The following is a 16,242-nucleotide window of genomic DNA, read 5'->3' as shown; positions in this document are numbered from 1 at the left end:
AGGAAAAGGGGAGGTGCAACGAGACCTGGGTGTCATTATACACCAGTCATTGAAAGTGGGCATGCAGGTACAGCAGGCGGTGAAAAAGGCGAATGGTATGCTGGCATTTATAGCGAGAGGATTTGAGTACAGGAGCAGGGAGGTACTAACGCAGTTGTACAAGGCCTTGGTGAGACCACACCTGGAGTATTGTGTGCAGTTTTGGTCCCCTAACCTGAGGAAAGACATCTTTGCCATAGAGGGAGTACAAAGAAGGTTCACCAGATTGATTCCTGGGATGGCAGGACTTTCATATGAAGAAAGACTGGATGAACTGGGCTTGTACTCGTTGGAATTTAGAAGATTGAGGGGGGATCTGATTGAAACGTATAAGATCCTAAAGGGATTGGACAGGCTAGATGCAGGAAGATTGTTCCCGATGTTGGGGAAGTCCAGAACGAGGGGTCACAGTTTGAGGATAGAGGGGAAGCCTTTTAGGACCGAGATTAGGAAAAACTTCTTCACACAGAGAGTGGTGAATCTGTGGAATTCTCTGCCACAAGAAACTGTTGAGGCCAGTTCATTGGCTATGTTTAAGAGGGAGTTAGATATGGCCCTTGTGGCTACAGGGGTCAGGGGGTATGGAGGGAAGGCTGGGGCGGGGTTCTGAGTTGGATGATCAGCCATGATCATAATAAATGGCGGTGCAGGCTCGAAGGGCCGAATGGCCTACTCCTGCACCTATTTTCTATGTTTCTATGAATGTTGAATCTTTGTGGGTAGAGTTACGAAATTGTAAAGGTAAAAAAAAAATGATGGAAATCATATATAAGGCTTCAAATAATAGCCAAGATGTGGGGTTAAGATTGCAAAGGGAGCAGGAAAAGGGACAAGGAGATGACTGATGAACTAAATGAGTATTTTGTGTCAGTCTTCACTGTGGAAGACACTAGCAGTATGCCTGATGTTGTAGTGTGTGAAGGAAGAGAAGTGGGTGCAGTCACTGTTACAAGAGAGAAGGTGCTCAAAAAGCTGAAAGACCAAAAGGTACACAAGACACCCAGACCAGAGGAACTGCACCCTAGGGTTCTGAAAGAGGTAGCATTAGAGATTGTGGTGGCATTAGAAATGATCTTTCAAAAATCATTGGACTCTGGCATGGTGCCAGAGGACTGGAAAATTGCAAATGTTACTCCATTCTTTATGAGGAAGGCAGCAGAAAAGAAATTATAGACCAGTTAGCCTGACCTCAGTGGCTGGGAAGATGTTAGAGTCAATTGTTAAGGTGATGGAGTGCTTGGTGACAAAGGACAAGATAGGACAAAGTCAGCATTGTTTCCGTCAGAGAAAATCCTGCCTGATGAAGCTGTAGGAATTCTTTGAGGAGATTACAGTAGGATAAATGAAGGGGATGCAGTGGATGTTGTATATTTGGACTTCAGAAGGTCTTTGACAAGGTTCCACAATGACGCTGCTTACCAAGATAAGGGCCTGTGGTATTACAGGAAAGTTACTAACATGGTTAGAGCATTGGCTGATTGGTAGGAGGCAGCGAGTGGGAATAAAAGGATCCTTTTCTGGTTGGTTGCCAGTGACTAGTGGTGTTCTGCACGGGTTGTGTTGGGACCACTTCATTTTATGCTGTATTTAAATAATTTTGTTGATGGAATAGATGGCTTTGTTGCCAAGTTTGCAGATAATACGAAGATTGGTGGAGGGGAAGGTAGTGTTGAGGAAACAGGTAGGATGCAGAAGGACTTAGACAGATTAGGAGAATGGGCAAGGAAGTGGCAAATGAAATGCAATGTTGGAAATTGCATGGTCATTCACTTTGGTAGTAGAAATAAATGTGCAGACTATTTTCTAAAAGGGGAGAAAATCCAGAAATCTGAGATGCAGAGGAACTTGGGAGCCCTTGTGCAGAACACCCTGAAGGTTAACTTGCAGGTTGAGTTGGTGGTGAGGAAGGCAAATGCAACATTAGCATTCATTTCAAGAGAATACAAGAGCAGGGATGTGATTCTGAGGCCTTATAAGGCACTGGTGAGACCTTACCTTGAGTATTGTGAACAGTTATGGGCCCCTCATCTTAGAAAAGATGTGCTGGCATTGAAGAGGGTCCAGAGGAGGTTCAGAAGGATGATTCTAAGAATGAAAGGGTTATCATACGAAGAATGTTTGATGGCCCCGGGTCTGTACTTGCTGGAATTCAGAAGGATGAGGGGGCATCTCATTGAAACCTTTTGAATATTGAAAGGTCTAGACAGAGTAGATGTGGAAAGGATGTTTCCCATGGTGGGAGAGTCTAGGACAAGAGGGCACAGCCTCAGGATAGAGGGGCGCCCTTTCAAAACAGAGATGCGGAGAAATTTCTTTAGCAAAAGAGTGGTGAATTTGTGGAATTTGTTGCCACATGCAGCTGTGGAGCCCAGGTATTTAAGGCAGAGATTGATAGGTTCTTGATTGGACATGGCATCAAAGGTTATGGGGAGAAGGCCAGGAACTTGGGTTGAGGAGGAGATTTAAAAAAAAGGATCAGCCATGATTGAACGGCGGAGCAGACTCGATGGTCCAGATAGCCTAATTCTGCTCATATGTCTTATGGTCTTATTTTGCTAAACAGACTCATGTGCGGCACCTTGCCAAAGGTCTTCTGAAAATCCAAGTACACCACATCTACTGCATCTCTTTGTCTACTTTGCTTATAATTTCCTTGCAGTACATTTGTCAGGCAGAATTTTCCTTTCAGGAAACCATGCTGCCTTTGACCTATCTTGTCATGTACCTCCAGGTACTCCGTAATCTCATCCCTAACAATCCAACAACTTCCCAACCACTGATGCCAGGCTAGCAAGTCTGTAGTTTCCTTTCTGCTGCCTCCCACCCTTCTTAAATAGCGGAGTCAGAATTTATTTATTATTATATCTTGTTTATTTATTATTTTTTCATTTGATAGATTATGTATTGCAATGAACTGCCATTGCTAAGTTAACAAATTTCATGTCATATGCCAGTGATAATAAACCTGATTCTGATTGTGAATATTTTATCGATATTTGAAAAATCATTGTTAATGCCTCTGCAATCTCCCCAGTTACTTCCTAAAACCCGAGGATGCATTTCATCAGGTCCAGAAGGTTTATCCACCCACAGACCATTAAGCTTCCTGAGCACCTTCTCAGTTGTAATTTTCCCGCACATACTTCACTTCCCTGACACTCTTGAATGTGTGGTATACTGCAGATGTCTTCCACTGTGAAGGCTGATGCAAAATACACATTCAGTTCCTCTGCTATCTCTGCGTCTGTCATCACAACATTTCCAGCGTCATTTTCTATTGGTCCTATATCTACCCTCAACTCTCTTTTACCCTTTATATACTTAAAAAAGCTTTTAGTATCTTCTTTGATTTTAGTCACCAGCTTCCTTTCATAATTCATCTTTTCCTTCCTAATGACCTTCTTAGTTTCCCTCTGCAAGGTTTTAAAAGCTTCCCAATCCTCTATCTTCCCACTAGTTTTGGCTTCCTTGTATTGAATAAATTGCCCCATAAATGGAGATCGGTGGTCTAGAAACTGCAAAAAAGGCACAACCATGAGGTTGCTTTCAGACATTTTTGTTTTTATTGAAAGCCAAGTAAAGTTTGCCCCAGTGTCTGAGAACGTATACGATGTTACACCACCAGCAGCAAACAAACGTGTGAATAAAACTGGGTCACCACTTCATTCTAAAGCTAAAGGAAGCAGCTTTGCTACTACTGTGGCTATGATGGAAAGTAAAGCTAAAACTGAGGCAGGAGCAAATGATAAGGTTTACCTGTTCTGAAAGGGTGAACATAGTTTGGATTCAGGCTCTAATTTGGAGAAAAAGGGTCATAATGAGAAGATTGCCTTCCTAAAAGCAAATGGTGTCAGCAAGGATTGCAAGAAGCATCTTTCATGCAAGGTATGTAGTGGCAAGCATCCTAGCATACTTCATATTCACTATGTAGAAAAGGGTGCAAATTAGAACCAGGCCACGAATGAATCAAACACAGAGTAGCGCCCTAATATCTAATGGCCTTATGGGGATGGTGATCATGACTGTAACCTTCCTATCACTCCAGTTCACATGAAGTCTAAGAAAGTAACAAGGAAGTGGCTACTTATGCTTTACTCAATCAAGGAAGTACAGCACACAGAGTGCCTCATGAACATGCTTAACCTGACAGGATAAAGAACACTCATTCTCTTACACACAATGGGTCAACAGAACATTGCGAGTAGCTACGCCATTTCAGGGTTGAAAGTAGCTGGCTTGGCCACGCCTTGGGATTGTTTTTCAATTAATTGCAATTAATTTGGGTAAATTTGCTGAGCTGATTCAATGAACCAATGCTCATGACATACCAAAGCATCTGTAAATTGAAACGTTTCTCCTTCCAAAAATTCTTCCTGGCCCAATGAAAATTTCTAGCATTTTCTAAATCCCAACATCTATAATTTGATGTTATTTTATTCAATTTGCTCTGGGCTAAATATGTGTTGAAATTTATTACAAAAATAAGTTACCTCTGATTTTCTGACTTTAATCTTAAGTATGACTGTACTGGTATTTTTTACTCTGAGTGTGGAAAAATGCAATAAGGCATTGTTGTGTATTCGTTCTATTAAATTGACAATTAGTTTTCAGCATTCCTGAAAGTAGAGCTTCTATCTCCACCTTTTGAAACTACTTCATCTGTCACCAGAAAATGAGGCGGCGAGATGGAAATGAGTGGGCAGTATGTGACTATCATTTGAATTTTTAAAGATTGTGCCATAACTGAGGGATTCTGACAGAGTGTATACCGACAGTGATATTTCTTTTGCAAGCCAATTTTAAATTTCTATCCAAGAGCAAAAGGAGCACTGGTAATTTTAGTCAGTCCTTTATGTTTTACCTAATCATTGAAGATTTTGGCATCAGCTATTATATTTTTCTCGCGGTTACTCACTCAATTTACTTTTCCTGTCACTAACAACACAGAGGTCCTTTGTTGAATTAGTAAACTACAATATTCAGGGGTGTACTGCATTCTGCCAATAATGTAAGCAGTCCTTTCAAAATAATCAGGTGGGAAACTAAAGTGGATGTCTACTCATCCCTGTATACACTTCTGTGATTATCATACTGTTCAGTAATAGTTTGGAATAAAAGGTGCATGATTGACCACAATGTAAGATTGGAGATTGAAACAGCCTTGTTGACAATTACAGTCTTCATGTGCTTTAAAATAACATGTATAGATAATCATTTAAGCATAATCCATCATATCATAGTTAACTTTTCTTGGGATTGACTTTATACATTTCTAAGATGCTGGATTAAAATAAATTACTTTTTATTATTTCAACATATTAATATCTCATATAGTTCTCACATGTAATTCAAGAATCACTCAATTAGTGGGACCACCAATTACCATCTTTACACAATACTCATTACAAAATCTGTTCTCTCACTACTCTTTCACATGCAGATGGAAGAACACTTTCCAAAGTCCTTTCTCCAACTGCTAGTTTCCTTTGTAAGATTAACGTTTCTTTTGATGGTTGAATCACACGTAACGCATGGACACTAAGGAGAGGGCAGTTGTGTGCAGTTCTATATTAGAATATAGAAAGGTTTAGCTAGACGGTGCAGCAAGTGAACATTGTCTGGACGAGAGGGTTTGAGTTTAAGGAAAGACTGGATAAACGATGACTTTTCTATGGAGCAAAGGAGACAGAGCTTATTGATGACAGGAATAGACGTCTGCATGCTCAGTTTTTATACAATAGTAACAGTAATATCTTGAAACTAGATATTTTAGCATTAAGATGAGCGGGTAACTTTTTGAATGGGATCTGAAGAGCAAGTTTTTATTTAAATGGAGGGTGGTGGGTTTATGGATGAGCCTCGAGAGGAAGTCACTGAGGCGAGTGCAATTATAAAATTTAAAAGAGAAGTATCTGGATAGGAATGGTTGGGCAGGATGTCAGCCATGGAGTTAAATATCAGTAATCCAGGTCGGCACAGGCATGAGTAATTGGACTAATGGACCAGTTTCCTGCTGTAACACTACATGACTCTATGACACAGACCAACACGTACAGTACTGTGCAAAAGTCTTCGGCACCTGTATACAGGTCCACAATCCCTTATCCGAAATCCTTGGGGCCAGTTGCATTTGGGAACTCAGAATTTCCCGGGACCCCCCGCAGATTCCAAAAAACACGTCAAGTCCCTTATTTAACCTGTCTCAGTGTGGTGGACTTTAGGACCCAGCGGAACTCCGGACCTATGCACATCCTCCTGCATACTTTCAATCATCTCTAGATTACTTATATCTAATACAATGTAAACGCTATGTAAATAATTGTTATACTGTATTGTTTAGGGAATATATACAGCTTCAAACGAACCGAATCAAACACATGGTAAATGACTTATTGGAATAAATGTAGAACGTCACTGTCACTATAAAACTTAAGTAATTTGTCTTTGTTTCTTTAAATCATATACAGTGGTAGTCCCGACACCATATTCTTCAGTAAGACGCCGCAGAGACACACCACGATCAGGATTCTGCAATAACTCCACTTTCTGCGTTATTGATAATGGAAGATGCTTCCTTCTCTTTTTCTCATTGTTACCCATAGGGGTTTCTGCAGCTCTTTTTGACATTTTCTCAGTGAAATTAAAATCACAAAATCAACAGTGAACACAAAATATCAGCGAACAACAAATGCATGTGTAACCAGGACGAGCGCAGAGCTACAACTGACGTCTGGCGGCCTCTGCTAGTGCTGCCACGTCACACCCGAGTGACGTCAGCTGTTGGTGAAAAAAACTCCGGTTTTCGGAGCTTTCTGTATTTCGGATAAGGAATTGTGGACGTACGTGTGTGTGTGTGTGTGTGTGTGTGTATGTATATGTGTGTGTATATATATATATATATATATAGTTAGGGTGTCTAAGAGTTTTGCACAACACTATAATAACTTATATGTATTGCCCTGTACTATTGCCACAAAAAGCAAACAACTTTTGTGACATACGTGAGTGCTGATAACCCTGATTCTGACATGGGTTTCTATTGTGGACTGAGAGTGGGAAATGGGCAGGGAGAGGGGAATCATGGTTGGGAAAAAGGGAAGGGAGAATGGAGGGAGCAGGAAGCAGCAGAGAGACATTCTATAATGATCAAAAACCAATTGTTTGGCATCAAATGACCTTGCCTGGTGTCTCGGGGCTGGAACCTCCCCCCCCCCCGACCCTCGACACGCCTTCTCTGCCACCTGTCCCATACCCCACCTGCAGCGCTCCCAACATCCTTTACCCTCACCAGATTTACAACCTCACTCTCTATTCCATGTTAACAAATTAAATACTACACAAATATCTCTGGCATCCTAGCTATAAATACATGCCTAGAACTTTTGGAGTTCTGTAATACATTATCACCACCGTTTGGCCCATAAATAACACTGCACTAATGCTTACCAATCCCCCTCTCTTTCTGAAATCCAAAATTCCATTTGACTTCTCTGCTTTCTCTGTTGACGTTGTTCCTCTCTTTTCACTTGTACTGCTGTGGTGTATGGTGCACCGTGCCTTCAGTCATGTATTCACTTCTCTGATCTTATTTTACCCAATGAATTTACTTGTAGGTTTGATAGTATTCTGTAAATTAGAAATATTCTTGTTGCTTTGTTCTTTACAGTTTGGATCCTAACTACTCTATCTCGGTACACTTCCCTATGAATGTCATCAGTTACAGTGAAATGTCGAGTTCCTTGCAACGAGGAGACGATCCTACTCCAGCAGCAGACAACTAGATTATAAAACATAGGAACAGAATTAGGCAAGTAACTGCAACCCAAATAACTAAAGTGGTCTTCAGAGGAGCATCTCTGAATTCACAACACATCGAACCTTAAAGTGGATGGGCTGTAGCAGCAGTAGACCATAAGACATGGGAGCAGAATTAGGCCATTCAGCCCATCAAGTCTGCTCTGACATTCCATCATGGCTGATCCCGGATCCCCATACACCTGCCTTCTCACCATATCATTTGATGCCCTGACCGATCAGGAAACAATCAACTTCCACCTTAAATATACCCACGGACTTGGCTTCCACCACAGTCTGTGGCAAAGCATTCCACAGATTCACTACTCTCTGGCTAAAAAAAAGTTCCTCCTTACTTCTGTTCTAAAAGGTTACTTTAATAACCTTGTTTCTTACAACAGTCTGCAATCTGCCCACAAATTTCTTCCTCTAAATCCCTCTGACTATTGGGTGCTCTGTAATATAGCCCCAATAACATCATCATACCTTTTTTCTCAGTTCCACCCATAACGCCTCACTAGAGGAGTTCCTCAGTTTGTCCTGATGAAACACTGCCATGACATTTTCCCTGGCTAGTAAGGCCACCCCTCCTCCTTTAATCCCTAATGCTGTCACGTCTAAAACAACAGAACCCTGCAATATTAAGCTACCAGTCCTAACTCTCCAACAACCAAGTCACAGCAGTAGGGTCTCTGGATCTGTGACTCGGAAAGAAAGTGGCGGAGAAGAGGCGAGCTGTGGTGATAGGGGATTTGTTAGTTAGGAGAACTGAAAGAAGGTTCTGTGGACGAGAACAAGATTCCCAGATGGGATGCTGCCAGGGTCTGGGATATCTTGGACTGAGTCCTCAGCATTCTTAAGTGGAAGAGTGAACAGCCTGTATGTCCTATCGATCATCCTTTCAGCCTCCCAAATGATCCAGAGTTCATCCAGTTCCAACTCCAACTCTGTAACGCGGATTGTTAGAACCTGCAGCTGGATGCACTTTTCACAGTTGTAGTCATCAGGGATACTGGAGGGCTCCCTGCCTTCCCATATCTCGCAAGAGGAGCGTTTCAGTATTCTGCCTGGGATCTCTACTGTTGTAACTGAGCAAATGTAATGAAGAGGGAAAAAAAAACAAAGTTTACCTATAGTTTTTATTTGCCTTCTCTAACTGAAAGCTCTTCTTACTGAAGCCTCAAAATCTCCACTCTTGACTCTGTCCACTCCGATGTCTGCCACCCTGCTTAACCCTACCTTACTTTAATTTGTTTTTGCTAATCAGTCCCAAACACTGACTGGCTGCTGCTCAAAGCTCCAAAAAAAAAAATCTTGCCCTTAACACTTGGTCAGTGAACCTGCGTGAATTACATCTACTCAAGCTACTGATCGTTCTTTTGGCCTCTGGTCAAACCTTGGTAGTGCGACACAAGGTTGGATGACTGTGAATCCCTTCCCACATTCAGAGCAGATGAATGGCTTCTCCCCAGTGCGAACCAGCTGGTAGTGTGGATAAGTGTGTGAATGCCTTCCCAGAGTATGAGCAGGTGAATGGCCTCTCTCCAGTGTAAACAGTCTGCTGTGTCAGTAGGTGAGATGACTTTGTGCATGCCTTCCCAGTCTGAGCAGGTGAACAGTTTCTCCCCAGTGTGCGTGGATGAGTGTGTGAGTCGTTCCCACAATCTGAGCAAGTGAACGGCCTCTATTCAGTGTGAACTCACTAATGTTCCTTCTGTTGGGATGACCGAGTAAATCTCTTCTTACTTTCAGAGCAGGTGAATGACCTCTCCCGAGTGTGAATTTGGTAGTGCTTCACAAGGGTAGATGACTGAGTGAATCCCTTTCCACATTCAGAGCAGGTGAACGGCTTCTCTCCAGTGTGAATTCGCTGGTGTCTCTGTAATGTGGATGAGTTTGTGAATCCCTTCCCACAGTCTGAGCAGGTGAACGGCCTCTCCCCGGTGTGAACTCGCTGATGTACTTTCAAGTCAGATAACCAAGTGAATCCCTTCCCACAGTCTGAGCAGATGAACGGTTTCTCCCCAGTGTGAACTCGCTGATGTTCGTTCAGTTGAGAGGACCGATTGAATCCCTTCCCACATTCCGAGCAGGTGAATGGCCTCTCCCCAGTGTGAACTCGCTGGTGTCCCTGTAGTGTGGATGAATGAGTAAATCTCTTCCCACAGTCTGAGCAAGTGAACGGCCTCTTCCCAGTGTGAACTACCTGGTGTACCTGTAATTGAGATGATCGAGTGAACCCCTTCCCACAGTCAGAGCAGGTGAATGGCCTCTCCCCGGTGTGAACTCGCTGATGTACTTTCAAATCATATGACCGAGTGAATTCCTTCCCACAGTCTGAGCACGTGAATGGTTTCTCCCCTGTGTGAACTCGCTGATGTTCGTTCAGTTGAAAAGACTGAGTGAATCCCTTCCCACATTCAGAGCAGGTGAACGGCCTCTCCCCAGTGTGAACTCGGTAGTGCATCACAAGTGTAGATGACTGAGTAAATTCCTTCCCACATTTAGAGCAGGTGAATGGTTTCTCCCCAGAGTGAACTCGGTAGTGCTTCACAAGCGTGGATGACTGAGTGAATCCTTTCCCACATTCAGAGCAGGTGAACGGTTTCTCCCCAGTGTGAACTCGCTGATGTATTTTTAAGTCAGATGACCGAGTGCATTCCTTCCCACAGTACGAGCAGGTGAATGGTTTCTCCCCAGTGTGAACTCGCTGATGTACTTTCAAGTCAGATGACCGAGCAAATTTCTTCCTACAATCTGAGCAGGTGAACGGTTTCTCTCCAGTGTGAACTCGCTTATGTCTCTGCAGCGTGGAAGAGTGTGTGAATCCCTTCCCACAATCTGAGCAGGTGAAAGGCCTCTCCCCAGTGTGAACTCGCTGATGTTCGTTCAGTTGAGATGACCGAGTGAATCGCTTCCCACAGTCTGAGCAGGTGAACGGCATCTTCTCGGTGTGAACTTGCTGATGTTCCTTCAGTTGGGATCTCAGGGTGAATGATCTCTCTCCAGTGTGTACTGACTTATGTTCATCCAGTTGAAATGACTGAGTAAATCCCTACCGTCATTCACAGCAGGTAATGGCCTCTCCCCAGTGTGCATTGGCTGGTGTCTCGAAAGTGAGGAGAACTGTGTGAATGACTTCTCACAGTCTGAGCATGTCCTTGTCCTCTCACTTACGAATTTTCTGATATACCTTTAGCATCAATGACAGAATGAATTGTTTCCAACAATCAGAGCAAGTGGAGAATCTCACTGTGCTTTGACCCTGCCAATGTATCTTCAGGCTGGACAATTGAGTAGATCCTCTCCCACACACACAACAGGTAAATGGCCTCTCCCCACTGTGAACTGACTGGTGTGTCTGTGGGTAGGATGTAAGTAAATCCATTCACATACTGAGAGAAGGGGAATGATATCTCACTGCAATCAATTCTCTGGCAATTCAGAAAGTCAAATGTTAGACATTTTGAATCTCCCTTGCACAATCATGCAGTTGAAGAACTGATCTCTAGTGATTAAATGCTGGTATGATCTCAGCAACCTGATTCCAGTGGATTATACTGAGTTACAATAGAAAACTTCATTTCAGACACAAAGCATGTTTCCAGCTGGGATGAGAAAATTCTTTATCTCCAAGGATCGACAATAGATAAATATTGATGTTGCAAAGGAGATTCCCATACACCAATATTCTGCCATTCCTAACCTGTAAAAATATTTACAAAAGACATCAGTAGGTGAGGGATGATATTTCAGGTGAAATTTAAGTCTATGATGTGCTCTGACATCACATTGTTATGAAATTCAAGTCAAGATGGTGGAAATCCTCAACTCACAAATCAGTCATCCTGACTGACCTTCACATTCTCTGATTGTATCCCTGTCTGTATCAGAATGGGCCATTTCTGCCTGTCACCAATCTGTGACGTGGCTCAGTTTGTCACTCCCTACTAGTAATATTTCAAGTTCTGGTCAAGGCCCACAGCGCTACAAAAAGCACTTTTATTACATGTCTGATCCTGGAGATTTTCTAATTACTCTGCCCCCCGCCCCCAAAGTGATTGACAGTGAACTACAGATCACTTGTTATTCAGGATAAAGGTGTTTGATGGCATTATGTACTCAGAGAGAATGGGACAAAACAAGTTCTCACGGGTAGAAAAACAGAACCAGCGGAGGTAAATCAAAGGTGATTTTTCTCAAGAACTAAAGCTGACGAAATGATTTTGTCCGCTTTTTCCTTGCAGCATTAATTGAAACTTTCAGTGACTGGAAACACCCTAAGGACAGACAGGGTGAAGCGTTGGTCGTGTCCCCCATGGCGGTCTCTTTACCCAGCAGCCCTCACGAACGAGAACCCCATCTATCCGTCATCCAAGGACCCAGCAGTGCGCATGCGCTGCAGAAATGGCGCCACCACCGTCACTAATCAGCCAAAAGCTGCCTCGGGGTCCGGGTACGGATCATGGGGCTGAGTGTGAAGGAAAGAACCGACACTGTCCCGGGATGCAGGACCACAATCTGTCCGGATCTCACAGTAATTGTCTCAGTCACGGTTCGCCACAGTTCCCGAGGAAACTGCCGACCGCAATACACTCCTACCTGCAGCCGCTCCTTATAAGCCTCTGGTCCGATGAACGCATGCGTGACATCCTGAACTGCATGTGATCCTTACGCATGCTCATTCTCCTTGAGGAGATTTCTTGTCGGATGGACTTGTTGAAATTCTTTGAAGACACAGTAAGCAGGATAAATAAAGGAGAATCCATGGATGTTGTGTATTTGGATTTTTAGAAGGCCTTTGACAAATAGTCACACATGAGGCTGCTTAACTAGTTAAGAGCCCACGGTGTTACAGGAAAGATAACTAGCATGGATAGAGCATTGGCTGATTGGCACAAGGCAAAGTCTAGGAATACAGGAAGCCCTTTCTGCTTGAGCCTGCGTTTGGACCACTTCTTTTTGTGTTACATGTCAATGATTTGGATGATGGAATTGGTGGCTTTCTCGCCAAGCTTGTGGACGAAACGAAGATGGGGGGGGGGGGAGATAGTTTTGAGGAAGCAGAGAGGCTACAGAAGGACTTGGACAGATTAAGAGAATGGGCAAAGAAGTGGCAGATGGAATTCCGTGTCAGGAAGTGCATAGTCTTACACTTTAGTAGAAACGATAAAAGGGTAAACAATTTTCTAAATGGAGAGAAAATTCAAAAATTTGAGGTACAAAGGGACCTGGGAGCCCTCTTACTAGGTGTAGGCTGCAGGTCGGATTCTGGGCCAACCTACATCTCTTGTCCCAGAGGCAGAAGGTGGTTCCAATGCAGAATCTTGACAGGTCATTCCCATTCTCTGGTTTCACCCACAAAAATGGTACAGTTGACATCTGACTCTCCACTACATAGGGCGTAGCCACCCAGTGGTCAGCCAGCTTCCCCGGGTAGCCCCAAATTCCTTATGAGGATTTGGTCTCCTGGCATGAGTTGGGAGAACCTAACCTTTTGATCATACTTCCTCTTGTTTCACAAGACAAAGGAGCAGAAGTAGGCCATTCGGCCCATCGAGTCTGCTCCGCAGCTCCCCCATGAGCTAAACTATTCACCCATCTAGTTCCAATTTCCGGCTTTTTCCCCAATATCCCTTGATACCCTGACTAATTAGATACCTGTCAATCTCCTCCTTAAACATCCTCAATGATCGGGCCTCCACAGCTGTATGGGGCAATGAATTCCACAAATCCATGACCTTCTGGCTAAAAAAAAATTCTCCTCATCTCTGTTTTAACTGGGTACCCTCTAATTCTAAGACTATAGCCTCTTGTCCTGGACTCACCCACCAAGGGAAACAACCTTTCCACATCTATTCTGTCCAACTCTTTCAACATTCAAAATGTTTCTATGAGATCCCCTCTCACTCTTCTATACTCTAATGAATACAATCCAAGAGCTGACAAATGCTCTCCATATGTTAGCTCCTGCATTCCAGGAATCATCCTTGCAAATCTTCTCTGAACTCTCTCCAACATCAGTACATCCTTTCTAAGATAGGGGGCCCAAAACTGCACACAGTATTCCAAATGAGGTCTCACTAATGCCCCATAGAGCCTCATCAACACCTCCTGACTCTTATACACTATTCCTCTTGAAATGAATGCCAACATGGCATTCGCTTTCCTTACTGCCGATCCAACTTGGTGGTTAACCTTTTGGGTATCCTGCACGAGGACCCCCAAGTCCCTTTGCACTTCCGATTTTTGAATTTTCTCCCCATCTAAATAATAATCTGCCCGATTATTCCTTCTTCCGAAATGTACAACTGTACATTTGTCAACGTTGTATCTCATCTGCCATTTCTTTGCCCACTCTCCTAAACTAACCAAGTCTTTCTGCAACTTTTCCGTTTCTTCAACATTTCCTGCTCCTCCACCTATCTTTGTGTCATCCGCAAACTTAGCCAGAAAACCATTTAATCCATAGTCCAAATCATCGATATACATCGTAAAAAGAAGTGGCCCCAACACCGACCCCTGCGGAGCACCACTAGTAACCGGCAACCAATCAGAATAGGATCCCTTTATTCCCACCCTTTGCTTTCTGCCTATCAGCCAATGCTCCACCCACTTCAACATCTTTCCTATAATTCCATGGGCTCTCATGTTATTAAGCAGCCTCATATGCGACACCTTATCGAAGGCCTTTTGAAAATCCAAATATACAACATCCACAGGCTCTCCCTTGTCAATCTTATTCAAGATTACCTCAAAAAATTCCAATAGGTTGGTGAGGCAGGATCTTCCCTTCATGAAACCATGCTGGCTTCGGCCTATCTTGTCATGCACCTTGAGGTATTTCATAACCTCGTCCTTGAGGATTGACTCCAATATCTTTCCAACTACCGATGTTAGACTCATAGGTCTGTAATTTTCTTTTTGCTGCCTCCTTCCTTTCTTAAATGGCGGAACTACATTTGTAACCTTCCAGTCCTCCGGAATCATGCCAGAGTCTGTTGACTCCTGGAAGATCATTTCCAATGCTTCCACAATCTCCAAAGCCACCTCCTTCAGAACCCTTGGGTGCACCTCATCTGGACCGTGAGACTTATCTATAACTTCCCAAGCACTTTCTCTCTAGTAATCTTGACTGTATCTAATTCTCTTCCCTGATACCTCTGGCTATCAGGTATATTGCTCATGCCTTCCACTGTGAAGACTGATGCAAAATACTCATTCAGTTCCTCTGCCATCTCTTTGTTATCCATTATAATTTCTCCAGCATCATTTTCAATTGGTCCCGTATCTACCCTTGTCACTCTTTTACTCTTCATATATTTAAAAAAAACCCTTAGTATCCTTTTTTATGTTAATCGCCAACTTCCTTTCATAATTCATCTTTTCTTTCCTAATGACTTTCTTAGTTTCCTTCTGTAAGTTTTTATAAGTCTTCCAGTCCTCATTTTTCCCACTAATTTTTGTTTCCTTGTACGCGGTTTCTTTTGCTTTTATTTTTGCCTTAACCTCTCTCGTTAGCCACATTTGTGCCATTTTTCCATTCATGATTTTCTTTTTTCTTGGAATATACTTTTCCTGCATTTTCCTTATTTCTTGTAGGAATTTCATCCCATTCTGCTCTGCCGTCCCTCCATTTAGCTTACTTTTCCAATTGACTTGGGCCAGTTCCTCTCTCATACCACTGTAATTTCCCCTGTTCCACTGAAATATGGATACACCTGATACCAGCTGCTCCTTTTCAAATTTGAAACTAAACTCAGTCATATTATGATCACCACTTCCAAGGGGTTCCTTTACCTCCAGCTCCCTAATTGCCTCAGGTCCGTTACACAGCACCCAATCCAAAACAGCCGGTCCCCTGGTGGGCTTCTGGACAAGCTGCTCCAAAAAGCCATCCTGTAGGCATTCTACAAACTCCCTCTCCTGTGATCCATTACCTTCCTGACTTTCCCAATCCACTTTCATATTAAAATCCCCCATAATTATTTTGACATTTTCCTTCTGACACGCTTTTTCTATTTCCAGCTGCAACTTGTAGTCCACATCCTGGCTGCTGTTTTGAGGCCTGTATGTAACTGCTATTAGTGTCTTTCTACCCTTGACATTTCTTAATTCTACCCATAAGGATTCTACCTCTTCTGATCCTATGTTTCCTTGATTCTGCTTGCCAGCCACAACCTCAGCTAACTCATAAGCCTTTTTCAGCTCCCTTCTCAGTCGTGACCGCCTCTATCTTAGCTGGATCTTAACTACTCCAGTCCGTGAGACTATGTGCCCAATATAGTTGACAGATGTCTTGCAGAACTGCCACTTGTCCAGAGAAAGTTTTAACCCTTCAGCTTTCAGGCGACCCAGCACTTTCAGTAGCCTCACTTCATGTTCTTCCAAGATGGACCCAAACACTAT

At 43.1% G+C, this 16,242-nt stretch overlaps 1 protein-coding gene across 1 annotated transcript in view; it reads right to left on the bottom strand.

Annotated features, from left to right (window-relative positions):
* The window catches only part of LOC134341374 (gastrula zinc finger protein XlCGF26.1-like), a 38,995-nt gene extending 27,101 nt beyond the window's left edge, over positions 1-11,894 (bottom strand). Inside the window, exon 1 of the mRNA XM_063039226.1 lies at positions 9,632-11,894. Coding sequence (XP_062895296.1) covers positions 9,632-10,777 — 1,146 coding nt within the window. The 5' untranslated portion in view covers positions 10,778-11,894. The remainder of the gene's footprint in view (positions 1-9,631) is intronic.
* Positions 11,895-16,242: the final 4,348 nt, after the last annotated feature.

This window comes from Mobula hypostoma (assembly GCF_963921235.1).
Source record: "Mobula hypostoma chromosome 30 unlocalized genomic scaffold, sMobHyp1.1 SUPER_30_unloc_5, whole genome shotgun sequence".
NCBI lineage: Eukaryota > Metazoa > Chordata > Chondrichthyes > Myliobatiformes > Myliobatidae > Mobula > Mobula hypostoma.
The sequence above is the reverse complement of the archived record's forward strand: the minus strand, read 5'-3'. Positions and strand labels throughout refer to the sequence as shown.